The 27,193-nt window shown below is 42.6% G+C and overlaps 2 protein-coding genes across 2 annotated transcripts; both read right to left on the reverse strand.

The window, feature by feature from the left end:
• Positions 1–1,232: 1,232 nt before the first annotated feature.
• LOC8040994 (cathepsin B) lies at positions 1,233–9,139 on the reverse strand. Its single transcript, XM_040210900.1, is given in 6 exon segments — positions 1,233–1,339; positions 2,260–2,388; positions 3,638–3,754; positions 4,635–4,864; positions 6,522–6,637; positions 9,017–9,139. Coding segments are annotated over 6 exon segments (795 nt in total). The 3' UTR covers positions 1,233–1,259.
• Positions 9,140–19,436: 10,297 nt separating this feature from the next.
• Positions 19,437–26,725, reverse strand: LOC8027173 (cathepsin B-like). Its single transcript, XM_040210910.1, has 7 exons — positions 26,581–26,725; positions 24,721–24,930; positions 23,781–23,896; positions 23,160–23,389; positions 21,168–21,284; positions 20,233–20,361; positions 19,437–19,513 (listed from the first exon to the last, which is right to left on the reverse strand). The coding sequence occupies exons 1-7, from the start codon at positions 26,710–26,712 to the stop codon at positions 19,437–19,439; spliced, it is 1,011 nt and encodes a 336-aa protein (XP_040066844.1). The 5' UTR covers positions 26,713–26,725.
• Between the last annotated feature and the right edge of the window lie 468 nt (positions 26,726–27,193).

Here is a 27,193-nt window from a genome sequence, read left to right on the forward strand (position 1 = left end):
TAGTCTCTTTCGGCTTATGAAATTTAGAAAATTTGCGTCTCACAAAACTTAAACGGTAGTTCACAATCGGGCAGACTTATAGCCTCCACTAAAACACGGAAAGTTAGAGCCTTCGTCAAAATATAACACCAGAATCTGTAAACATTATACAAATGCAGTGGTTTGCACAGCACTCGTATAATCGAATTATAGTGGACACCTTTAGTGAACGGGAAACCTTAAAGACAAGCCCTAATTTTAATACGCCATCTTCGCAGCAGGACTCAATGTAAAGCAGCTGTGATAAAGTATAGTTATATTTGCTGGTCGATTCACGAGCTTCAGGTGGCATGATATATCCGAATGCATGAGCAAACATGCACAGGAAGTGTTTATTGCGCTGTCAGGCACAAACGTCTTTTTACGGGTCTACTCACATCTTTCTTAAGAGGTAGGATTTCCTTCGTATTTTAAAAATTAAAGAAGCATAATAATGGCAAATAGCTGGACATTTTACATTATTTCAGGGCCATATATTTTCTTCACGCCATAATGGGCATATGTTTGGCGCGACCATTGTCAAAATAACAAATTACACATAAAAAAAATTGCGCGATGATCACACAACGTGATGCGCTTATTCAGCGTCAGCTGTGCTGCTTATGCGACGAGACGATGATGATCGATTGATATTGCGCCGATCGTGCGTTAAACGATGTGATATTGAAACGACGCTGCCTTGATTTAGCGTTGATACGTTGTTGATGAATAAAATATTTTAAGGTCGTGATTTCTTTTGTCACCAAATCTAGCAGGAAATTGAATTGTTGCATAGGTCACGTGATGTAAATTTTCCTGCTAAATTTGGTGGGGAAACTGAATTGGTGCATAGATCAAGTAACGTCAATTTTTCGCTGAATTTAGCGGAAAACTTTTCGTTTACGTTCACGCCGCAGAAAAACCGTGTGAACAGGCCACTAACAGTTGATGATGTAAAAGCGAAAATATTTTGAATATACAAATTGAGAAACAATATTAAATGTGGAATTTGTATTAAATGTGTTATAAAATTGTAAAATAAAATTTGTACCGACAAATTTGTTTTGGATCAAGTTGACAGTACTATTTGAATGCCAATGCAAAATATTGCCATAAGAACGTTGTGACTATATTGTTTCACCATTATATTTACGAAGGATTAAGGGGAGGGTCCTTTAAGTCAGAGTAAATTATTAAAACAATATGTTTTCAAGTTGCTTTTGATAAATGCTTTATTAAATCTATTCGCTCTTGGGTATACCGGCGTTAATGTCCTCTTCAATTCCACACTCGTCCTGTCCGCGAAGAATCTTGAAATAACCTGGAAGAAAATTACGAAATAAATATTTGTGCACCAAAACATCTCACGTTTGAATATTTGAATATCTCTAGTTGATGTTAAAGCACAATACACGGGGTATAAACTCACAAAAGTTTTCTCGGCCGTCTTTATCATCAAACATAAAAAAGGAAGGCGTTTCAAAACTTAAGTGGCACATATTCGTGTTCAAGTGGATGAAATTAAGAGATAAGTATTAAAGGATGCCTTGTATCTAATATTATTTCTTTCAATCCCAAATATATTTCTCAGTACGTTTCCATCACAACCAACTTACACCTTCTTAGATAGTTATTCTCAGTCTCTGTTCTAAAATGCACGCATAAAAAAGGAATGACAAGCCGTGCCTATTGTCATGGTCTGCGTTTAAACATCGTTTACCGTGTTTGAACGTTCTGTATGAAGTACACAAAAAGCTTTTGCAATAGTTGAAAAGCGCTCAGTAGCGCGTAAAAAATATGCAAACAGACAACCGCTCGTGAATATAAAAATAAAGATGTAACAAGCCGGAGAAACACTCACAAGGGAAATGGTCAGATATGAATTATAATTTTGCCTCACGATATATTTATGCGCTTCATAGGTCTAATCTGTGTAGACTTAGAACTATACTGCTCCTCCTTCTATAGATAAATTAACTGTGAACGGTCTAGGACAGCACATTTTGAAAATAGAAAAAGTTCATCTATGATGTCTAAAATCAACATATAAAAATCTATATGAATAATATATAACGCTTATGTGAGTTTTTTTAATGATCATACATTATTTCAGATGTTTATTGGACGCATTCATAATACTAATTTTCTCTAGGGACGTTAGTTCTTCAATTACAAAAATAGTATGGAAATTTAGCGTAATCAGAGTCGCCTGTTTTGTAGTTGTGGTCTTGAGTATCTCACCGTGGTCGCCCCAGTCTTCGTTCCAGGAGTTGGCCACGAGCCAGTAAGGGGTGCCGTTCTCTGTGCCCCATCCAAGGATGCGAATAGCATGGCCTCCGAGAAAGTCACCGCTGTGGTGTTGGTACACGCCTGGGAACGGGAGATAGTGATTATCAGGGTGCTTACATAATAGAACATGATAAGAGAGTTTCAGCGCATTAAGGCGTTTCAAAAAATCCTCACTCCACAGGAAGCTAGCCGTCGCACCATACTAAGAACTTTTAAGGTATCGGAAAAAGGTATTTCTTTCATGCATGCGTTAACGAATCGCATGAATTGCGTTAGTAGATGAAAAACGTCGTCACTTCCGCTCATTGAGGAACCATTATGAGAAACAAGTCTTTTAGTAGAATAGTTGTTGTTGGCCAGTCACAGCAGGTCATTTGTTTCGGGGTGGTTTCGTGGTATTATTACAAACCTGTTATTGCGCTGCGTAATATTAAGAAGGGTTAGAGCGACATAGTCGCATTCAAGGTTTTTTCGCTGCCGCTTGTCTCACGTGGTGCAAATATCTATGCTTGGAACGTTAATATTTTTTGTTCAATGGTGCCCCATACTGTTTTTTTTAATAAAAAAACCTTCTTGAGTGTTTTGAACACCTTTACTAAACTGGATGGCGATTTGTTTTCAATGAGGCCTTCCGGCAACGAAGAGATGTTTCAGTCAGTATTTTCTGTCTACATCGCGTTGCTTAGTTTAATTCTTATTAGGGCTCGGTAACGTGCCTCGAAATGATGAGCTTGGAGAAGCGAAAAAAAAAAATGGCGCACACCCGTTTGCGGCATGCTTTTAATGTTAATCAGTTTGCGGTTCTCTCAAAGCTGGGTCACACACTTGCAACGGCTTTCAACCGCGTGCCTTACAGTTCTTAAAACCATTACTAGTAAAATACGTATGTTAAGAGAGAAAAACAAAACAAAACAAGATAGGCTTCTCTGTCATATTATCCGGTCTTTTCTTTTTTACAATAGAATCTTTTACCACCAAAGGACACACCGGTGCCACCTATTGGGCAGCCGTGGAACATGTACCTGACATGTCCGTACATATTTTTTTCGCGCATGATTCTCTTCTTTATTGATTTGGAAAAAAAATATTTTAACAATGTTATAAACAGTCATTTCTCATAGATACTACTTACATTTTATCTAGCAAATACCTCTCAAAACCTTCGCTGTACTGAAATACAGTTTCAAAGCTAGCTCATAGATTGTGCCAGCGTGCCAATGTGTTTTCTCGTCGTAAGAGACCGCAAGAACTCGGTCGTAAGCAAACGCAACTGTGTGAACCGGCCTTTAGTCGTTCAATTTCGTCGCGTAAAACATTGTTACGTAATTACCAGATTTGTAGCTCAAGAAGTCGGCATAAACGTTAAAGTCAGCCTCCACAGGTCCATTCTTGAAGATCTCGGTCTGGATTTGCTTCTCGTCTCTGGAGATAGAATAGACCTTCTGGCCTGTGGAATAAAAAAAAAAGAAAAAAAAATACAGAAGTCAAACATGAACGAACTCTTTTTAGTCAAAAGTAGGATACTCCACCAATTTGGCATTAGTTTGCTTGATAATCATTAAAAAATCTGCCTGATATTCATTAGAACTTAACTCTAATGATTACCAGGCAAATCTTCGTGTTTAAAACTCGGGTATAGAGGAAAAAGAAAAAGAAACGTTGTTCTTCCCGTGGTTAGTCTGCGCTTTCAGATGTACGTCGTGTTCTTTTTCTGTCTATCATATCGTCTCATTGTTTACGTGTTTCTTCAGCGCAACTTCGCGACGCAGGATCCCTCATAATCTCATCATTTGGATCGTGTCCTTATATACCGGAACGTTAAATTAGGGAGTTTTAGAATAACATACCCAAAAGCTTCGCATATAAAAAAAAGAAAGGAACAGCGTCGTCGCTACTGCACATGATCCGAACCTAACCCGTGTTCTGGACTGGAGAAAGACATCGACGCTCTTTTTATTCCTTTTATCATAAAGTTTTTGGAGCACGCTATTTTAAAACTCAATATTCTTCAAACCCTTGTACGTTACCTTTAGAATTTCAGATAGGAGACATTAGTGTACCTATATTTCGGTGTTTTCAACTGCCGGGGTCAGGTGGTTAACGGGCCGCAGTTGCGATGCGAGTCGCGAGCAGGTGACGAAAGCGTTGATCGTCTGCAAGTGTCTCCGCCTTTCCGACCGCTCTCCTGCTCTCCACGCGACAACGGAACGCATGCGCACTCGCGACCCCATGCGGCGTCGGCCACTGAATTGTAAATTCTCTCCAGGGGTTGAGTTGTTCCCTGTCTTAAATCTAGGCAAGGTGATTGCAAACCGGGGATACCATACCGAAGTGCTTGTCATCTTGATAGTCCTTGCCGTAGCCCTCCCTGCAGCGGTGCACACACTTGGGTGTGCGCACAATTTTTGTGCAGTTGGGAAAGCGACCCTTGGTGTGGTGTTCGCAGGGAGCGAGGGAGTAAGGCTTGCAGCCGTCTTCGGAGTAGTAGAGACCACCGCTTACAAGTCCGCTCTCCTTCCAGTATTGCCAGGCAGCCGCAGGGACCCCACCTTTGCAACTGACGAACCAAAACGTTAATACCCGACCTGTATACGTAACGCGTTACTTGTACCTAAGTACTTTTTTTTTTGCTAAAGTAGTGACGACCTGTACTCCTTTTCACTTTAGCCGACAGCACAATTTGATGGAGCCAATCAAGCAGTGCGAAAAGTGCATCGTCACGGCGGTCGTTGTCGTTGCGGGTTTGCTATCACCGACTAGACCAATCACGCACATAAAAGCGTGTTTAAAATAGACCAAACTGGTCGAGCAGTGGCGAAGAAGAGTGCAGCATGATGGCAAGCATGCAGACGAGTGAATTCGTCGTCCATTTTCGGAGAGTCATTCCTGCGTCCTGCATAATAGACTTTGCTTCATAGTCTAATTTGATGGCCTCCTCCTCGGTGTCTGTGTCAGTAACCAAGTCGTCCACATAGAAGGAAGGGGCCCTATGTACTTCGTAACTACTTCTACTCCTCCGCGTCGAAAAGGCCCTCAGACGCGGAGGGGTCTTCAGACGAAGACCCGTCTGCGTCGTCTTCGTCTGATGGAGACGGGCCGCGGATACGCCACCGCCAGACCGGCGTGTGGTTGCCGCAAATTGGTAAGTTTTCTATTTCATTTCGCGATCAAGAAATATTTTGTTTTTATGTCCTACATATGGGCGCGATTGGCAGCCGCGGCGTGTATCGAAATGGTTGTTGTACAGGAGGCGTTGTGAGAACGAGTACACGCATGATGAGCCGTACTTCCGCAGAACGGCGTTGCTCCGTTGTTTGCCTCTAGTTCAAGGCGAGACAGGCATCGCCCCTAAATGTCAATCTTCATAGATGAACATTACAAACGAGGCTTTAGCAACATCCACTAGGTGCAATTTAGTAATCATTCAGTTCGTTTTAAAATTCCTTTCTTGTCTTTCTTAACGAGAGAACGGTGTGTCCAATGTAATACTGCTTCCTTTAACCACGTACAGACTAAGCAATGGGCGCTGAAATTTTGTTGTAGTTTCCCTTTAAAGGGAAACTTCATTTTCGGTAGTGAGAAAACAATGCAGTTCTCTTTAGTGACACCTAGAACGACCGTACTTAATGACATAATACTACCTATGAGTTTATTAAATTGGCCAACAAAGCCTGCGGTACTCCGAGTAAAACTAAGAGGTGGCACCCGCCCTCTCCTATCAGGCTCGAGGAACCACTTGTTTTATAGAAGAAAGGCATATAAATGCCTCATTCTTGAAAGGAACAAGTTAGAGTTGAATTTTAGGGTATTTTTATCGAATGAATTTGAATGGCACGTTCGTTTTCCTCGAAGATGTTAGTTTTAGGGAATTTTAGGGAACTTTAGGAAAATGTAGGGTATATGCACGCCAGAAAACACGGAAAGAAAATTTAAGACCCAGAAGTGAAGCCTATCTGCGCTTGTTTGGCGATTTGTGCCAGAAGCTGCCAGCTTACATCAAAACTACGAACAGTGACTTTGGTATTTGTTTTTGGCGAATTAGGCCAGAATACCCGGACCCACGCACAAAGAATGTCAAGTTTGGCCCTACTTTGGCCTTTTTATGCTTTGTAAGTTCCTAAATACTACGAGAAAAAAAGAAATTTTGCCCCAAAGAACTGTGCTAAAGGGTGGGCAAATGTGTCAGTAATAAAAGTTTTCATTAAATTGCTTACCCTAATGCACAAGTATCGCAGCAGTCGAGTATGTCTTCGTCCGAGATGTTCACTTGGATTTTTCCATTGCTGTGAATGCATACTCAGTCTGACATGGCGTCTGTGGCGCCAAAGGCCTGTGGGAGATCATCAATAAATCAAGACGTGATTTAGAAAACAGCATGATAGAGGCCAATGCCGGTAGAAAGTCATGCAAAAAGACGCATAAAAAATCATCGAAAAAGCTCTGTGTCTAAGCAAAAAACGTCGGTTACATATCTAAGGCCTACATTATACTTTATTTTTCATTTAATATGATATATTTCTTTACTCTAGGCAGTGCTCCTCCAAAACAAATACGATATTTATTCGATTTTGGACTCTTCAACTGACCGTTCGCTAAATATGAACAAATTCAATTCAAAGAAACTTAATTTAAGATTCTGATGTTCGGTGTAAGAAATACGTACGTCCACTAGAGTCTTCCTCGCCCACAGGCATGTACGTGAGAACAAGCCTAACTTGACAATCTACAAGCATTGATTACCTCCTAAGCAATTCATAATGCCTAACAACTTTGTTTTTGTTTTTCAAAATTAGGGCTGCGTGAGGTTTAGTTCTTTCCTAACTGCTCGCCTACTTTTCTGCTCATGACAGTTTTAACAACGCCTTTCTAAGAGTTTGTAGTGGTGAAGCGTCCGTGTCACATAGTCATAGCCGTCTGAGTAAAGCCTTACTTCTGTACACCGCGAAAGCAAGGCATACCGTATTTGATGAACCAAATACATTCAAGGAGTAAATGTTGAGACTGATATTATCACATATAACATATTTCACCCATAACTTCGTTAAGATCAGTGGCGTACCAACTTGTTTCTGAGTGGGGGGGGGGGGGGGGTACTTTGTTTTTGTTCCCAACAATCAACAGATAGGTGGGCAAACGTGAACTTTGGTATTTGGCAGAGAAAAATGAATACGCGGTTGATAAGGAGATGGAGTTGTCTGCAAGAGAAACTTGTCTGATACGCGCCACTTAGGACTTCCTGATGCATATGCCCTGAGGCTCACGCTTATCTCTACCTGGTAAGCCTCCTCAGGCATCACCAGTCGGTACCCCCACGGGAAGAAATGGGTGACCCATGTGGGTCCATCTTATCCATTCGATGTCCGCAAGGTTCTAGCTATAACGCTTTGCTATAACCAAAAAGCTTATCTTTATTTAGCAGCGTGAGCACTTTGGGTACAATTGTCATGTAACCGACGGCTTCAAAAAACTCACAGCCTAGCGATTCCCAGTTATATTGTTATCGCTCTGCGGGCCTTGAGATTGCTGAAGAGACCGATGAGAACGGCGAAGGACAAAGCGTAGAGTAAAGAGACGATAATAGGCCACGCCCTGCGCTTGTTCATATGTCAGTGACGTATATTATGGCCAATGAATATGACGTGAAGTCAACGATGAATAAGCGTAACGTCTTGTCTCGCTGTGTTGTTTCAGGATCGGGATGCTTCGTTCAACTTGAGAGCTGCAGTATCTATAATTTCATCATTCTGCGAAGTTTTACGGTGCATAATAGTAGTTTTTTATGAATATGTCAAATAAGAAATAAATGTCACTGCGTGTTGAAGTCATTGAACGGTGGAGTGTCTCAAATTCAATTGTTCTGCGCTAACGGCGAGAGAATAACTAACGAGGCTAGTCTTTTCAGTACAGTAGACTTTTTGGTGTGTGTCGCAAAGGGCATTGCGCCTATATAGTTTTAGCATGAAACGTTCACTTTATGAAGCCCAGATAAAAACGTGGCCGCGTGGCTTGACACTGATTGGTTGACGGGTGGGCGAGGAGGAGTGAGGGGCTCGACGCTGATTGGTTAACGTGGAAATCATGTGATTAGAGGCGTAGGCGAAAAGGAGTGAGGTAGACGAGGAAAAGATTGACCACCTGTGCGCACTGAGGGAGATGAGGTTTGTCAGCCCGATTAGCGGTAGTGTCGCTTCATTCTAGGAGACACTATCAAGTGTACGCACCGTACGTGTTAAACTATCTGATGAAGAGCGCCGCGCGGACACATTGTTGTCAACAGTGTTCATGGTGAATGACTCAATGATTTCCCTGCCAAATCTGTTATGATGCCCTCCCAGAACCTTTGTGTTCTTCAAACAGGGAACGCAGTCGGTGCATGTGCGGGCATGACCGATTGGGCCGTCCGCAAAGCGGTGCGTCGGGCTCGCGGTCTCTGAAAGGAATGCCCGTCCGGAGCTAGCTCCGCTTGTTTCCGGGAAGGAGAGGCCGTGGCTCTTGGAAGCCCGGAGCTCGTGTTATTTGATGGAGGGGCCCGGAGTTGGGAGCTCGGGGGGGTTGTCTGGGGACTGCCAACCAGCTTCCGCCTGGCCCGTGTCTTGTGGCGAAGGTGTGGCCGCTAACATTCAGCCATCCTGCTCCCGATCGTCCCGATCAGAGCCGTCGCTGTCACTGTCGCTGTCGCGGTCGCTTCAAGAAAAAAATAAGGCTTCACCTTGTGAACTGGCGCCGTGCTCGTAGAGTGCTTCTGAGTTCGTGGGTGCCCGGAAAGATCTTCAAGGCGGTAGGTGTTGTGAGGCAGCATTTTGGTCATAACGTACGGGCCCTTATACTTCATCTTAAGTTTGCGCGATTCACCGGCACACGCAGGATCCCTTTCCTCGAGAACAATATCTCCCGGTTCATAGGTGCGCGCCAGTCGACGTTTCTTGTTATTACGTTGTTGCTGCCTCTTTTGATCAACGCAAATAGCTTGTACGGCTCTTTTACGGCGCTCTTGTACTCCTTGAGAAGCTGTCACATCGTGTGAGCAAAGCTCATCTGCCAGAGGATCACCGTTGATATCTCGGGACCCGAAGGCAAATAGCAGGTAAAATGGCGTAGAATGAGTTGCGTTTTGTTAGGCAGTATTCAAACCCCACTGCACCATCTCGAGAACATCATCCCAGTCTCGCTGCGTTTGGTCCAACTTGCCAACGCTGGCGTAATTGCCCGGTTGTAGCGCTCAACCTGACCGTTGGCTCTTGGCGTTGCAGTCGAGTTGAGGACGTGTACCACGTTAAATGAAGCGCAGAACCTCCTGAACGTAACGCTTGTGTAGGCAACTCCACAGTCCTTTCTTACGCGAGCTGGTGGGCCCAACAGTCCAATGATGTCCCTCAGGAATCGGACCGCGCTCGTGCACCCGTGCCGCTCTGAGCATCACGAACTTTGTGACCGCGTCGACAGCAGCAATGATGTAACAGTTTTCCCGCTTGCTTCTCGTGAACGGCCCCAAATGGTCGAGAGGAACCGTGTGGAATGGTATTTCCTTCTTCTCGACTGAATGGAGCATTCCTGTTTTTTTTTGCCGTTGGTGTTTTATGGTAAAGACACTCCATGCACGCCGCGATATACAGGCAGACATAGCGCTTTATGCCCCCACACCAGTACTTCCTTTGAAGTTTCTTCAACGTCTTATCGACGCCGAAATGCCCAATGTCGTCGTGACATCGCTGGACAACTAGCCATCTCAGTGACTTTGGCACTACCCAGAGCATTTTTGCCGTGTTGCCCCAACTCCAACCTTTCAGAATATTACTCCGTCCTTGAGTTCATAATGGTCGAGGTCCTGCGGTGGTTTTTGTGTCGTGTCATCTCGCTTCAGGAAGTCTCGTATGGCTCTAACTTGCGGGTCGAGAGCCTGTGTCGTCACGATCCAGTTGCTGCTGCTCTCCGCTGTCGTGGCCAAGATTTTCAAGCCGTCGCAAATTTCGGTCTCTTCCGCTCCTCGACATGGCGATCTGCTGAGTGCGTCGGCGTGTGGCACTGAGGTACCACTTCTATGTTCTATGCTGAACCCGAACTCCGCTAACTTCAGCCACCATCGGCCTACACGTGGTGTCAAGTTCCCCTTGCTGATTGTTCCACGCAGTGCGTCACAGTCGGTAACAACTAAAAAGTCAATGCCCAGCAGATATTGTCGTAGACGCTTCAAAGTCCAGACTGCAGAGCTGGTCTCAAGCTCGTAGGAGTGATACACCTGCGGCGGAAGAATGACGGGTGCATTCTTCCGCCCCTCTGCTCTTGCGTCAGGAGTCCGCCAAGACCCGACTTACTTGCATCGGTGTGAACCTCGGTTCGAACGCTGTGGTCATAAAGTGCGAGTACCGGACGTTCGACAAGCCTTCGCTTAAAGGGGTACTCCGCCGATTTTTGAGCTACCTCAACTAACTATATTTTCTGACTCCCAGGCCTTTACCCTTTCTGGAATGCTATTTAATATCGTAAAATTCATAACAGTTATTGCGAAATCGGCAAATGAAAATGATGCAAAAACAGACATTCAAATATACCCGCCCTTTTCAGGGCCGTGACGTCAGTGGAAGTTCAGCTTGCCAGTCGGGCGAGCAGTCTAAAAAATAGAATATGCCAATTATTTGTTCCGTGCTGGAGCGCGGGGACTGGAGCGAGCTTCCAAGGCATTCATTTGACACCATGAAACTGCTTCAAATCAGTTGGGAACAAATTCTACAGTCCAAAGAGTGAACCCCTGCACTTCCAATGACGTCACTTTTTCATTGTTGCCAGTAGAGACTTTCAGTTTGAAAAACACGGTGAGGACCAAAATTGTAAATTCAATAACTTCGTGAAAAAAAATATTTTGACCCAATATTTGGGATACTATTTTGGCGATGTTGTTTGGCGAGTTTAGCAAAATTTCAAGCAAATCGGGGACCATGAAGAAATCGGCGGAGTACCCCTTTAAGCTGACAAAAAGATTCCTCTTCCTCTTCCTCTTCGCCCCACGACCATGTGTAGTTCTTGCCAAGTAGTCTTGTCAGCGGTCGTGCAGTATGGGCAGAGTGTTCAATAAATCGTCTGAGAGCTGAGGCGCAGCTGAAGAGCCTGGAAAACAACAGAAATATTTGTAGATTGAAAAAATTATTCATTATGGTAAACCGACTGACAAAAGTTTATTCTGAAAGGTATCAGCTGCGTTCGACAGCCAGTTCCCAAAGAACGAGCAACGCCAAAGCCATTTCAGTTTATCAATACAAGAATGATATGTTCAAATACTGTAAACGACTAAATTTTCGCGAGGACCTAATTTTCGCGAATTTCGCGAATCGCCTACAATTCGCGAAAAATACGTCCTGCGAACAGTTCGGGCAATATGTGAACGCTACGGAAGCTACACTCGATTCGAGAAAGTTAGAACCGGCGAATTATTTCAAATGTTCAGCTTTGGCCCGATTCGCGAAAATTTGAGCCCGCGAAAATTAAGTCGTTTACAGTATTCATTTTTTTGCAGAACAATAATTGAGTGGAACGCTCTGCCAGAAGAACTTGTCAGTTGTTGCAATTCAGAGCTGTTCAGAGTCCTAATAAATGTTTTTTTTTTGTTTTAATGGAGTACTGCATGTAAACAGTATGTGCAGGCACTTCGAATGGCTTGCGCACGCTTTACCCGCACAAAGTGCGCGATTATGTATTTATTATGTGTTTTATGTTTACTCTGCCGTGTAGACCGAAAGGTTGGCAGTATTGTAAATAAAATAAAAACAAATAAATACAGATGCAGATCATAGACTTTGAAATTTTCAAAAATATATTGCAGGTACGGAAGTTGGGCCTTTTGGACAAGTACAAGATTGACGGCCAATCTAGAAAGTTTTGGGAGGTGTTGGACTGGCTGACGTTCCTTCCAAAACAGCTTGTGCCTGAAGGACTAACCTCCATCAGGGAAAAGTCCACTGGGGACATCGGGTACCTGCTGGACTACTCTGACTTCAGGTATGTCAATGGCCCCTTCCGTGTTACTTCTGCTCCTTCCGCTGCGGCACCTAGAGCGAATTCTTCGCTTTTCCTGGCTGTGCTCCGGCGACGACCGGAGTTTACCAAGGAGCGGTGGAATATGTGCGACGCCATTCATCGAGGTGAAGACCGGCGAACAACGTCTGCTAAGAATGGAATAGCGGGATCCGGAAGCTTGTCGGCCACGGCAATCTAAGCGTCTGGAGGCTGACTGAATAACTACAGCAATATAAGGCACTCGCTGCCATGTCATTGACAAAAGCGAGGATAGTTGAGCCCCTTGAAGCGGGTGCCAAAAACCACTCTGCCTACAAAACCCCGTGAAACATATTTACGAGGTGTTCCAGGTACACTGATATCCATCACGACTGCTGGAAGCTGTAGGAGACTGCATTCGCATATAACAAATCCCTATCCGATTTAACTTATTCAATTTCAGTGTCGCACCCATGTACCTAAGTTGTACGCGCTCGTGCTAAGAACTTGAAATGTTCTCCTGGTGAGCTTTAGTCTGCATTTGTAAAAAATGGGTGAAGTTTTGTCCGGTATTCGTATAATCGGAGGGCTTTATGTGATTTTATTCACTACAAGGTTAGTAACACAAATCTAAGTAAAACACTTAATTACACTAAAGGCTATGTAGGTACATCGTTACGTTGGTCTCTCAGCAGTCGCTATTGAGGCACCCGATGCATATTTTCGCAAGAAAATATTGGCCAATGTTCGGTGTAACATCCGGTGTTGACTACATTATGAGTTTCTTTTTTTTTCAGAAATCGCTCATTGACTAAGTTTAGATAACGGTTTAGATAAATGACCAATATAAAATAAAGAAATATAGGACTTTCCATCAGAGATGGCAAAATTACTTTCAAAAAGTAATTAAATGACATTACAAATCACTTTTCTGAAAACTAAAGAATTGTAATTAAATTCCATTACAAATTACCGCAGACGAAAGGTAATGAAATTACATTACAATTACTTTTCAAAAGTAATGAAATTCCTTTGAAATTACTTTGACATTACTTTTGAATACCTTAAGGCAGTAATTCGTGCTTATTTTATTTATCGCATACACCTTCACAATGTTTACAAAACAAGCCCTAATTTGCCCAGATAGCAAGTGTGCATGAATCAGATCCGGAAGAAGCGAGGCGCTGCGCATGCACAGTGCCGTCAGCAGCGCCACCGCAGTGATGTGACGTCAAAGAGCGGAGTTGGTCTATGTGTACCAAAACTCAGGTCTTCCTGTTTAGACCGCAACAACCATATGCGCCTCAAAGTGAACAATGGTTTTGCTAGCGCACACGACAGAAGTATTAAACATAATGAATAGATTCTTTAGATGTGACTCAGAAAAAAGTCGATTCACCGGTTCCGCTGTTCATTCAACGGTGAAGGTTATTACTAAAAGGGTGATATGTTTCCTTCTTCCTGATATAGAAGTTGTAGTCCATGTCAGTGTGTTAAGTCGGGCAATGGCAGCTCGTTCTTACAAGGAGTCGTCTCGTGAAACGTTTCCCTTCCTCCTTAGACGCATTCTGATTCTATCCTCCCAAGAGCACTATACTCGGCGACAACTTTTCTTGGCAATGCACTGGAGAGGAGGAGAGCCCCCGCACAGTTTTCTTCAGCTCTCAAAATGGGAGAGGGAACGCGTGCGCGTGCCTGTATCCTCCACTGCGTTGCCAAGAAAAGTTGTCTCGGTCATTCCTTTGAAGGAGCAATTGTCCCAAACATCCGAAGAGCCCCAGTTTTCGCGCATTGTCACACAAAGGACCCGGATAATTGCTAAGCAGAAGCGACGCCAGTTGAGAAATGGCGCGGGATTCCTAAATTGTGTGCTTTCTCAACAAACCGGGGGCGGGGAGGGGGGAAGGGGGCGATATCTGCTTGTAGGCTTATTCCCGAATGAACTTCCCAAAAGAGAGCAGCGAAGCATACCGTGAGCGGCACCTGCTTTGCTCGAGGAAGCACGAAACGTTCTGGGGCTTTGACAAGGAATTTGGAATTAACTACTTATTCCCGTCGTTTCTTGATCACAACGGTCGATGCTTACGGTTTGACCTTGTTTGACGAAATCTGTTTGTCCTGTCCTCACAGGTTTTAAATTATGGTTTAACTCACTGGTGATGTGCCCGTGGCCTTGTAGCCTATGAGCCGTTCATCTCTAAGCTGACGCACTGCCAGCTTAGGGAAGAACGGTGGAAGCTACGTGTTTGTTGGAGCAGTCACACGTCTATCGTTCGCCACGTAACCACGCTCTCGTTCATCCCGCGCGCAGAAGACGGGACAGGTGATTAAAGGAAGGTGTTTGATTGGTTCTGGTTAGCTTGCAGCTCTACCGCACTGTCAACTTAGGGATGAACGAAATATAGTATCGTCATATTGACGCGATGCCGTGAATCTGTCGTGCCTGGAGTTCGTATGCCGTTGCCTTCCAGCGATGTCTACTTGTAAGCTTTTCTCACTTGCCTTCCAGCCCTCCTTGGTGCATCTGTCCAGCTCTTGGTATCAGGCTTTGCGCTCAGGTGGCTGTCGTTTATTTCCTCTGATGCTCTTTCACATTTCGCCATGCAAAGTAATTTTTCTCTTCTTTTTTAAAGCTTGCAAACGAACTTTCTAATTTAGGACAAAAGTAATTTCAAAAGTAATGAGTAATTTTCTTGAAATTACTGCCTTAAAGTAATTCATTACATTACTAAATTACTAGCCTAGAGAAGTAATTCATTACATTACTCCAAAAAGTAATTTAATTACTCTAATTCCATTACAGTAAAGTCATTTCTGCCATCTCTGCAGTTTCCGTGTTATCAGGTACGAAGCTTTGCTACCATTTAACCTGAAATCGCTTACTGACTAGTAAATGAAGGGTTCTACTGTGTACTTCGTCATTTTATCTCGCGCATATTGGATAATTGTGTGGCTATTAAGTATACAATATAATTTTGGGCACAATTAGAGCCCCTTCAGTTTTTTCAAAGTTAAAATGTCACCAACTAGATTACACTGAAAGCAACTTTTAGATTTTTTATTAATCGTGAAGACAAAAGGATGGTTAGGCTCAGTGGCGTACCAACTTGTTTTTAAGCAAGGCCCTTGGTATGACTTGTTTACCCTTCCCAGTGGCGGCTATTTCGGGGGGGGGGGGGGTAACACATGCCTTGCCCCCCCCCCCCCCCCCACACACACACACTTAAGCTTTTCATGCTACCGACTCAATGCTGACTCAGATTCCCCGGCACTGTGGTTATGTTCAGTTTGAATCTCGCTCCGTCACACCCGAACGCAGTATGGGTGACTCATAGCACGTATTTACACATTGGTATTTCTGTTGGGACTTGGTGCTTTGTTTGTAACAATCTACTGATAGGTGGACAAACGTAAATTCGGGGCAATATCAGATTAAAAAAAAAAAAACACGTAACTGATAAGAAGCTATGAGGTCGTTTTCTCTAATAGAATCTTAACAGATAAGAGTCACTTGCGACTTCCTGGTGCAAACGCCAAGAAGCGCACGCTTTACGTTTTTTTTTTTTTTTTGTAAGTTTTATTATGCATAACACGTGGGCAACCTTTCTGGGTGAAATTGGGGGCTATGGGGGTTAATCGTATTCATCCGGTGCCAACAGGTTTACACCGCGTGTATTATTTAATGTTTTACGTGAAAATATTACACCATAAAAATATTAATTTATTCGGGCAGCGGCTATTATCTATTTTGTTTTTATAATGCGGTGTCCTGCGTAAAAAAGGCAGGTACTGAAGCGGTCGTAGGGTAAAAAGTTGGGCTAGTTGGTTGCGCATAGTTATTGTATATTAACAAATCACAAGGTACAATAACAAGGTGTACACAGGTAAAGTCTCTGGATCTGGGAAAGTAGCTCCATTGCCTTCCCACCTGCTAGATAGACAAAAACAAATACTAACATACAGACGAGAAAACCTCTCAAGGTGATTGGCTCGTCACTGTCAGTTACCTTGGGGATCACCATTTTGGACACTTTCAAAGCTTCGAATCTTCAAAAGGGTCGTTAAAACTAGTCCCACCAAGATCGCTATGGAGCATCATCGTACTGAAAGCGTTCCTCGGCCAATATGAGCGTCTTTTGCACTGTGCATCCAATAAACTTATCACTCATGCTTACTTCCCCAGATCTCTTACAATTATTGCTCTTCTTGCGTGTTTCAAGACAGTAAAATTATTTTTCAATGCCTCCAAGCACTGACGTTGCGTGTGATGGCGGTACGATGATGTACGGCACCAAACGTGGCGTAGGTGCTTTGTGCCATTGAAAAATGAGTTTACTTTCTTGAGACACTCAAGAAGAGCAACATAATTGTAAGAGATCTTGGAGAAATAAGCATGAGTGATAAGTTCATCGCATGCACAGTGCCAAAGAAGCTCATATTGGCCGAGGAGCGCTTTCAGTACGATGATGCTTCATAACGATCTTGGTGCGACTGGTTTTAACGACCCTTTCGAAGCTTTAAAGCTTTGAAAGATTCCCAAATGGCGATCACCATGGCAACTCACAGTCTATGAGCCAATCACCTTGGGAGGTTTTGTCGTCTGTATGTCGGTATTTGTTTGTGTCCGGCTAGGAGTTGGGAAGGCAATGACACCCCTGACTTTATACACAGGTAGTGCGCTAACTGATAACTGTATATTTGAGAAGAAAACTATTGGTCGAAGCTGTAAAATAAAACAGCAATAATAAAAAAAACCCTAAGAATTCACCGTCTACACTTGTTCGAAGCTGTCGAAATCAATTATAAACGCTATTTTTTTTTTATCAAAAAGAAACACTGAAGACAAGCTCACGCACTTGTACTCTGGAAATTAAATAATGTAAGGGACCTCAATTTTGGGAAGACTATAGATTTACCGAATTTCGTGAATGCAAAATAATCGAGAAAAATGCGGAGCGTAAGTTCGTCTGCTTCCTGCGCAGGAGTTGCGATGACGTCAGAACGACGGCGAGTTCTGATTGGCTTTCATTTAATGGATAGTGTGTTACCTCATTGCTAGCCGCCTTGAGGTCTACCCACTAATTTTTTTCAATCAGCCAATAAGAGCTCTGGGTTATGACATCATCGCAACCCCTGTGCAAGTAGCAGACGAACTTACGCTTAGCACATAATGGTTTGTTCCGGTTCGATGAGAAAAAATTTTAGGAAATAAGGCAGGGTGTAGAACGAGTTAGGACAGAATAGCTTGTTGTTGCTGGAAATTGATAAAACAGGAAGATTTGCGGTATTAATTGTTGATTGTTTTTTAGGTAAAGGTTCAGTCAGCTTTGGGTGTCTTGTTCCAGCCTCGCGTTGAAAATGTTCAGAAGTTGGGTAGGAAGGTCGTTTTCGTTCTTAAGGAATGCGAAATTGGGACGGTGTTGTGCCTGTATCCTTTTTTGTATTCCCTATTCTACGGGGGTTTTCGCTGCAATTTAAGAGCTGCTTGACTTAGGCCTAACGAGTTGTTTAAAAAAAAAAGACCAAAATAATGAAACGGTTAGAGGAAACTTTAAGATATTTCTCGTTCCTCGCTCCTGAATATACTTATGTTTGGTAGACTCTTTCAGTTTTCGAAGTTTTCAAATTCGCGACGTACGAAATTTAAAGACGAGATCACTATTTAGCAGACTTATCGCCTCCACGGACAATACGGAAAGTTGGAGCCTTCATCGAAATATAAGAACATATCCTGTACAAATTATACTAATGCACTGGTTTACACTGGGCTCGTATAATCGAGACATAGTGGACACCTTTAATGAACGGAAAAGCTTAATGACAAACCGTAATTTTCATACGCCACCGTCGCAGCAGGACTCAATGTAAAGCAGCTGTGATAGAGTATAGTTACGTATGCTAGTCGATACACGTGATAAAGCTGACATGATGAGTTCGAACGCACGAACAAACATGCACTGGAAGTGTTTATAGCACTGTCGTATTTTTGTTTTTTTTTTGTTTTTTTTATGTGGACATCAGGACCTTATGTGCATGGATATAGGTACAAATGTTTGTTTATTGGTCTACTCATGTTTTTTTAAGAGGTAGGATTTCCTCTGTATATTAAATATTAAAGAATAATAATAATTGTAAATAGCTGGACATTTTACAATATTTCAGGACCATATATTTTCTTCACGTCATCAACAGCATAAGTTTGGCATAAACATTGTCAAAATAACAAATGATACACAAACAAATTGCGCGACCATCAAACAACGTGATGTGTTTGGGCAGCGTCGGCTGTGCTGCTTACTGAACGATATGACGATGATGATCGATTGATATTGCGCCGATCGTGCGCCATACTGTCATCTGATATATTGAAATGACGTTGTCTTGATTTAGCGTCGATGCGTTGTTGATCAATAAATAATTTTAGGGTCGTGACGTGTTTTTACACCAAATTTAGCAGAACACTAAATTGTTGCACAGGTAACGTAAATTTTTCCGGTAAATTTAGCGGGGAACCTGAATTCGTGAGTAGGTCACATGACATCAATTTTCTCGCCAAATTTAGCGGGGAAACTGGATTTCTCTATAGATCACGTGACTGGAAACTTTCCATTAAATTTAGCGCGGAAACTTGATCGGTGCATAGGTCAAATGAGGCCAATATTCCCGCTAAATTTAGTGGGAAAACTTAATTGGTGCGTCGGTCACGTGACTTCAATTTTCTGGCAAAATTTAGCGGGGAAAACTGATTTGTACATGGGTCACGTGAGGTCAATTTGCCGCTAAATGTAGCTAGAAAACTTTTCTTTTACGTTCACACCGTCGAAAAACCGTGTGAACGGGCCACTGACAGCTGAAATGTAAAAACAAATTACGACTAGGCAAACTTAGAAACAATACTAAATGTGGAATTCGTTTTCTATGTGTGTCCTAAAATGGTAAAGTGGCATTTGCATCGACAAATTTCTTTTGATCAAGTTGACGTTATTAGGTGGATCCTAATGGAGAATATCGCCTTACAAACTTTGTGACAATATTGTTTCACCATTACGCTAGGATTACTGGAAGTGTCCTGTAAGTCAAATAAAATAAAACTAGGACATTATGTTTTTGAACTGCTTTTGGCAAATGGTTTATTAGACCTATTAGCTCTTGGGGATACCGGCGTAAATGTGCTCTTCAATTCCACACTCGTTCGTTCCGCGGAGAATCTTGAAATAACCTGAAAGAAAATAGATAAATAAACTTATTTGTTCAGCAGAACATCTCACGTTTGAATATTTGAATACCAATAGTTGATGCAAAAACAGAAAACACGTATTATGGGCTTAGATAATTTTCCTGGCCGTCTTTATTATGAAAAATAAAAGAGGAAGGCACTATGTGTTGTACAGCCGAGGAACACTCACAAGCGAAATGATCAGATATTAAAAGTAAGTTTGTCTTACTATATCTTTATGTGCTCAGCAAGTCTAATCTTTGTAGACTGAGACTCTATAAATAAATTATCTGTTAATGCAGCAAAGCGGAAAGTTGGGCCAGTTGGTTCATGCTTATTTAAATAATTAAAAGGGCCGAAAAAGACAAGGACAAAGAAGGACAAGGACAAAAGCGCCTTGTGTCGTTCAACTTCGTTGTCCTTGTCTTTTTTGGCGCTTTTAAATATTTAAAGTATCTTTTAATGGTCTGGGATACAACCATTTGAAAAAGAAAAAGTTCATCTATGATTTGTAAAATCGACATATAAAAACCTACATGAATAATATATAACGCATATATGAATTCTTTAATGATCATGCATGTTTTCGTATGTTTGGTGGCGCATTAATAATAATCATTTTCACCAGGAACGTTAGTTCTTTAATTGCAAAGAAAACACAGTATGGCGATATAGCGTGATAAGAGTCGTCTGTTTTATAGTTGTGTTCTCGAGTATCTCACCCTTGTCGCCCCAGTCTTCGTTCCACGAGTTGGCCACGAGCCAGTAAGGGGTGCCGTTCTCTGTGCCCCATCCGAGGATTCGAATAGCGTGCATTCCGTGCCGGTCATTGCTGTGACGCTGGTACACGCCTGTGCCCCGGAGACAATGATTTATCGGCGTGCTTACATAATAGAACATCGTAGGAATGTTTCAGGCCGTTAAGGTGTTCTTAAAATACTCACTGTACAGGAATGTAGCTGTCGCACCATATTAAGAACTTTTTAGGTATCGGAAAAAGTATTACTTTCAGTTAGTTTTTGACGTCTATGTCGCGTTGTTTAATTTAATTCGTATTAGGGTCCAGTAAAATTGTTTGAAAATGCTAAACTTGGCGAAGTAAAAAAAAATTTGCGCGAACCCGTTCGCGGCATACTTTTTATGTTAATCAGTTTGCGATTTTTTTAAAGCTAGTTCACACACTTGCGACGACTTTCGAGCGCCTGCATTACACCTCTTAAAGCCTTTATGAGTAGAATATATTTATTAAAAGGAAAAAGAAAACAAGATTGCTTGTCGGTTATATTACCTGTACTTTTCCTTTTTGTGAGAGAACCTTTCTGCTCGAAATAACACACTGACGCCATCTATGGGTGGCCGAGGAACACTAGGCATTTCCATACATTTTTTTTTGTCGCGCATCGTTGTTGTTGTTGTTGTTTTTATTTTCTGACGTTATAAGCGATCACTTCTCATAGACAGTACGTACATTTGATCTCTCAAATACCTCAAAACCTTCGCTGTGGTGAAATGCAGTTCAGAAATCAGCTCATAGATGGCGCCAGCGTGCAAGTCTCTTCTCTCGTCGTGAAAGACCCTCGGTCGTAAGCAGGTGCAACTGTCTAAACGGGCCTTTAGATGTTTACTCTCGTTGCCTAAAACTCTGCTACGTAATCACCAGATTTGTAGCACAAGAAGTCTCCGTAAACATGAAAGTCAGCCTCCACAGGTCCGTTCTTGAAGATCTCGGTCTGGATTTGCTTCTCGTCTCTGGAAATAGAATATACCTTCTGGCCTGTGGAATAAAGAAAAATCATATTTCAAACATGAACGAGTTTTTTTCAGTCAAAAGCGGGTTGCCCCGCCTATTGGCGATGTGCGTCTGTCTGCCTTCCTGCACAATCGCGGACGCTATGAAAAAAAACAAAAAAAAAACATCCAAGAGCGCGTAGCTTACAAGGCCTGTTGCGCTACCTATAAAAAATAGCTCAAGCATTAAGAAGTTTTAGCGGCTGTTAAATGATTGATATCTCTTTCCACTTGATCAGCGGTTACTACGCTCATGCTGATTGGGCCGAATCTAAAGGCGTTCCATGAAAAAAGGCAAAACCTAGCTTGGCTGAATCTGCCGGGTCGGCAGGCTGACCGATTAATATTCGGGTGTTTGATCAGTTCGCGAGATAAATGAGGATAAGTGTGGTTTTATTTTATTTCGCCGAGCAGTGCCCTACTATCTGTATTTGCTCAAAATACTTTGCCGAAAAACTGGGGAGTAATGACGAAATTAGAAATGACGGTAAAATGCCGCTCGTTCGCCCAATAGCCTCGATGATATTTCGGCTTTCTTCCGCCAGGTAGAACTGGATGCCTTCGGAGTCACGCGCTCGCCCGGTCTTTTCATCTAGTCCGTGACCCTACTTTTCTAGTAAACGTAGTTTTTTAGCTTCGCTGTTCCCACTTTGAAGGATGATTTCAATAAGGTCCCTCTTCACCAGATCGTCATTGCTCTTACATTTTGTTTGTGTGCAATGCACTACAGGCACAAGAGATCCAGGAGGGCACTTGCACATTGACATGAAAAGAGGACAAGAGTCCGAACTGGCATAAGGAGTCAAGGTATTTAAACACAAAGCTGGCAATGCAAGAGCGATGGCAATCCTAAACGTCAAAGAGTTGCTTTCCTAATTTGTAATAATGCTTGGATTTAGTCTTTTTGGTTTGACATTATGAGGTATACTGCGCTGCGAGGTTACACATACAGCTAAATGTTCACAAATTCAAGCTAAGACATTCATCATCCCGTTCACTTGCAGGACATCTAAATCATCTTATTCGCCCGTCCCGTTATCTAAAACATCGGTGTCTACAATTGCCCTCAAGGACACTCTTCATCCGGTCTTTCATTCTGAGAATTATCAGGCAAATCTTCGTCTTTCAAGACTCTTGTATAAACAAGGAAGAAGAAGAAACGTAAGAGTCTTCTTCCTATTACTAATCTGCGCTTTCACATGCACGGCATGTTTTTTTTTCTTCCTCTGACTACCATGTCGTTTTATAGTTTACGTGTTTGTTCAGTGTAACTTCGCGGCGCACTATACCTCATAATCTCATTATTTTGGTCCGTGCCCCTATTTACCGGAACGTTCATTGTGGAGTTTTAGAATAGCATACCCAAAAGTTTCGCATATAAAAAAAAGAAAGAAACAGCGTCATCGCTACTATGCCTGCGCCGAACCCAAACCGTGTTCTGGACTGGCGAAAGACAACGACGCTGTTTTTGTTCCTTGTATCCTAAAGTTTTTGCGCATGCTATTTTAAAATTTTATATTCTTCCAGCAGCCCTTCGTACGTTACCTTCAGTATTTCAGATAGGAGACATTAGTGTAGCTATATTTCGGTGTTTCCAACTGCTCTTTTGGGGTCAAGTGGGTAATGGGCCGCAGTTACGATGCCAGCCGCGAAGAGGTGACGAAAGTGTTAATCGTCCCCAAGCGTCTCTTCCTTCCAGTCCACTTTCCTTCTCGCCAAACGACAACGCAATGCATGCTGACTCGCGACCCCAGAAGGCGTCCGCCATTGAGTTGAAAATTATCTCAACGTTCTCAATTGTTCCCTCCCTTAAATCTAGACCCTCCGTTAGCCACGTGATTGCAAACAGCAGATACCCTACCGAAGTGCTTGTCCTCCTCGTAGTCCTTGCCGTAGCCCTCCCTGCAGTGGTGCACACACTTGGGTGTGGGCACAATTTTTGTGCAGTTGGGAAAGCGACCCTTGGTATGGTGTTCGCAGGGGGCGAGAGAGTAAGGCTTGCAGCCGTCGGTGGTTCCGTAGAGGCCTTCACTGACGAGTCCTCTCTCTTTCCAGTATTCCCAGGCTGCCGCTGTGAATCCGCCGTAGCAGCTCAAGAACGAAAATGTTAATGCTCGGTGAGTTCTATGACAAAAACAATCTGCTTCAAGGATGACCAGCACTCCACAGCCGAGGTAAAATGTGTCTCTTTTATACTCGTTGACTGTTCAAGCTGCGACATTCAGCCGGAGTTACGACCAGGAGGTGTCCCGCGATCCTTGCTCTGAGCAGTGGCGGAATGAGGCGAGAAGTGGGGGGCAGCCTAGTAAATGGAAGGCGTGGCTTATGTTCAAGCTTCTTGCTTCGGGATCTATTGTTTAGCGTTCTTATCGGCAACCACCATTATCTCAGTGACGTCGGAGTGATGATCAGGTGCTCAGGACTCGGCACGTTCTGCCTTTCTTAAGGTGTCGGTGACAATAGTTTGTATTGAATTGCTTACCCGTAACCGCAGGTATCGCAGCAGTCCAGGAGGTCTTCGGCCGAGATGTTAACCTGCATCTTTCCTTTGCTGTGAATGCAGATTCGGTCCGACATCGCCTCCGTAGCGCCAAAGGCCTGTGGGGGATCATTAATAACTTTAGGAACGGATTTCTAACAAAACGGAAAGGTGACCAAACCTGGCTGAAAGCAATGCAAAAAAAAAATAGATAAATAAATAAATAAAATAAAAACGTATAAAGAAAAAAAAAGAAAAAAAGAAAACAAGAAACAAGAGCTTCGAAGGATGTATGTTTTTTTAGCAAAAGACTTCGACCATTTAATAAAGTACATATATAAAAACCTCTTGACGGTGCTCTTCATAATCAAATACACTATTTCTTTTAAATTTTGATTTCCCCATTGACCTTTCGTTAGATAACAAGAAATTTTATTTAGAGCGACTCACTTTAAGATTCCTATGCACGTTGGGAAAATTAGGTATGTGCACAAGAGGGTTGTTCACCCACAGACACATGCATGAGAACTAGCTTAACTCTACATTTTCCTAGCACTGATTACCTTAATATATTTATAATTCCTAACAAGTTTGACTTCCGGAATAAGTGCTGAACTTGATTAACTACTTATTGTATAAGCTTTTGCCTAATCGCATTGCCGTCATCATTTTAATTACGCCTTTCCGAGGGTCTGTAGCGATAAAGGATTTGTGTCATGTTCTAAAAGTCCTTCATGCCTAAGGTCTGACCCGCAATACCAAGGCATACGGAAAATGAAGATCTAAATACATTAAAAGAAATGTGTTAACACTGATATCACCACCTATAAAGATGTTTATCGGAATATTGTATAGATATATTACCAGAGAAAACAAAATGCTCTTACAAAGGCCCAGGTGTAAGCGTTTTTTTTATTTGTTTATATGGTCATGGCATTCTTACCCAGCAGGAACCGCAGGTGGACTGGTCGCGAATAAGGTGAATCGAGTCGCAGTGGGACCACTTCTCTCGTGCATCGAAGCTTTCCGGGAGGTCATCAGGGATCTCGTTGTGCACGAACTCTGCCAGGCGGTATTCCTTGCTCTTGGGGTGCACTCCCAGAAGACCCCTGATGTAGCTCATGGAGATGGATTTGTCGAAGTTCCTTCCGGCCTATAAACGCAGCAAGGATTTAGAGTATGCTTATTTTTGTTTTAGTGATGTTCACAGTAGAGCCTGTCTTCTTTCATAGGTATTTTGTGTCAAATAGAAAAACAGCTAAAAACATTAGGGACAAGAGTCAAAGAAAGAATGAAAACACTTGGGGACAAGGACAGGCCGCACAGTTCTTTCATGAAAGAACTCTGCTGTCTGTCCTTGTCCCTAAGTGTTTTTATTCTTTCTTTGACTCTTGTATTTTCACCAACACGATCTTTGATCTTTGAATATTAGGGAGTTTTAGAATAGCAGAAGCTAAAGCTTTGCGTACGCAAAAAAAGCGTCGTCGCCGCTGAGCATGCGTCGAACGCTAACCAAGTTTTGGGGTTTGCGTGCACTATTTTAGCGTAAGCTATTTCTCGGAAATTGCGTGCGTACGCAAAGAGTCTTTGCGCTCCTCCAAGCAGGATTCGTGAGGAGAACTTGGCTGAAGCCAAGACGAGCACAGTTAAAAAATGGCGGCTCCTAGGACCATGGCTGCGGCTACAGTGTACTGCGGCCGCTTTGGCGCCGTCGTGAGGGCGACGTCGGCGGCATCCTCGCGACTGCGATTTTTCTATACGGAACGATATTGCAATCGGTTTAAAAAACCCAGTCAAATGGGCAACGATCACCGGTAGTTTGATGCTTGCGACGCGCGAACATTTCTCGGCGATGGTACGATGTGCGAAGGTCAGTACACGAGACCTCTCTTGCCGAGGCGACGCAAGCGGACACGACCGTTCGACCGCTCGCGTCGCATTCTCATGCTTAAACAAATCTGAAATGTTACTCTAGAACAAAATACTTGTTTTTGCTCAAGTTACAGCATTTCGTGTGTGAAATCAAAATTGTGACTGTATCTTGGAGGCGTTGCAAGCGCGAGATGCTTGGGCTTTTTAGTCGCGGCGGAGAAACGCTATTCTAAAACTCTCTTGCGTAGCGTGCGCTAATGCTAGCGCTAAATTTTTGAGCAAGCGTGCGCCAAACTGGCGTGAGTTAATCCAAAACTCCATAATAACTGCGTATATAGGTATGGTGATTTTTGTAGCATTAATTTCATATCGGGTTTTTTCGTAAGTCAATTCAACTTCTTTTGTTTTGCTACAATAAAATCAATCTTCAGAGAAAATTGTTTTAGGAAGATGATGGTTACTCACTTTGGTAGATCAGATATATTTGCACCTAATTCTAGTTTTCGGCGCACAACGTGGCTTCTTTGAAAACTTTTTTTTTTTTATCTTTCATATTCAACTTGGAGACACAAACATTTTTTTGGGGAGTTAGAGGACCACCTATGTATTTTATGTTTGTTTTTATTGCTGCCTTCCACAATGAACGAATTCGCTGTTTTAAGACACGGGAAAGAAAGGGAATTATTCCTCTTCATAAAAGGATACTACCAGGGAGACAAAAGCTTTGGGGTATGTATTTACATTTCATTAATTCAGGCGTAGATACACATTTTCAATATATAGTTCTGCGACATTGCCAATCCTTAATCCTTTGTTTATTTCCATGAATTGACGTCGGCAAGCATAGAACCCCGCACAATGTTTTTAGTCGATGAAACAGCTCGAAAAAAACTGATTCTCACAATATGTTAAGGCTCATGTCACGACATACCTTCCAAGTTGTGTTTATCTTGTTGATGTAGTTGATCATTTGGTCGGAGAGCGGGTGCCACCTCTTAGGATGAATCTCTCGTCCAAAGCAAACAGCGACCAAAAGGCCCACGACCAGGAGGGAATTCAGCATGTCTGAAACAAAGAATAACCTGATTGTAATTCATCCCTAATAAAAGAATAAACTGTGACTACTTTATTTTGTGTTTCTTTGCTCAAAATAACGGAACTTAAAGATGTAAAAACAATTAAGCGCGATGAATAAAAGAAGGCAGAGCTTACCTGGGTATGACCGTTTGCAGGCACCGACCAATTTCACCAATTCGATTGGTGTTTATATTAGTTGGCAAAGTTACTTTCAAAAATTAATTGAATTACATTACTAATTACTGTTCTGAAAACTGCAAAACTGTAATTAAATTACATTACAAATTACCGCAGAATAATGTAATGACATTATATTACAATTACTGTCAAAAGGGATTAAATTACTTTTAATTTACGTTGACATTACTTTTGAATACATTAAGGCGGTAATTCGTCTTCATTTTATTTACCGTATACACCATCACAGTGTGTACAAAACAAGCCCTCGTTTGTCCACACATCCCGTG

Source organism: Ixodes scapularis, unplaced genomic scaffold, assembly GCF_016920785.2.
Source record: "Ixodes scapularis isolate PalLabHiFi unplaced genomic scaffold, ASM1692078v2 PGA_scaffold8__174_contigs__length_109621045, whole genome shotgun sequence".
Classification (NCBI taxonomy): Eukaryota; Metazoa; Arthropoda; class Arachnida; order Ixodida; family Ixodidae; genus Ixodes; species Ixodes scapularis.

Coding starts and splice junctions, on each gene's coding strand:
- LOC8027173 (XM_040210910.1), bottom strand. CDS start 26,712: ATGCTGAATTCCCTCCTGGTCGTGGGCCTTTTGGTCGCTGTTTGCTTT. Junction 24,931..26,580: donor AGATAAACACAACTTGGAAG/GTATGTCGTGAC, acceptor CTGCGTTTATAG/GCCGGAAGGAACTTCGACAA. Junction 23,390..23,780: donor TGCGATACCTGCGGTTACGG/GTAAGCAATTCA, acceptor TTCGTTCTTGAG/CTGCTACGGCGGATTCACAG.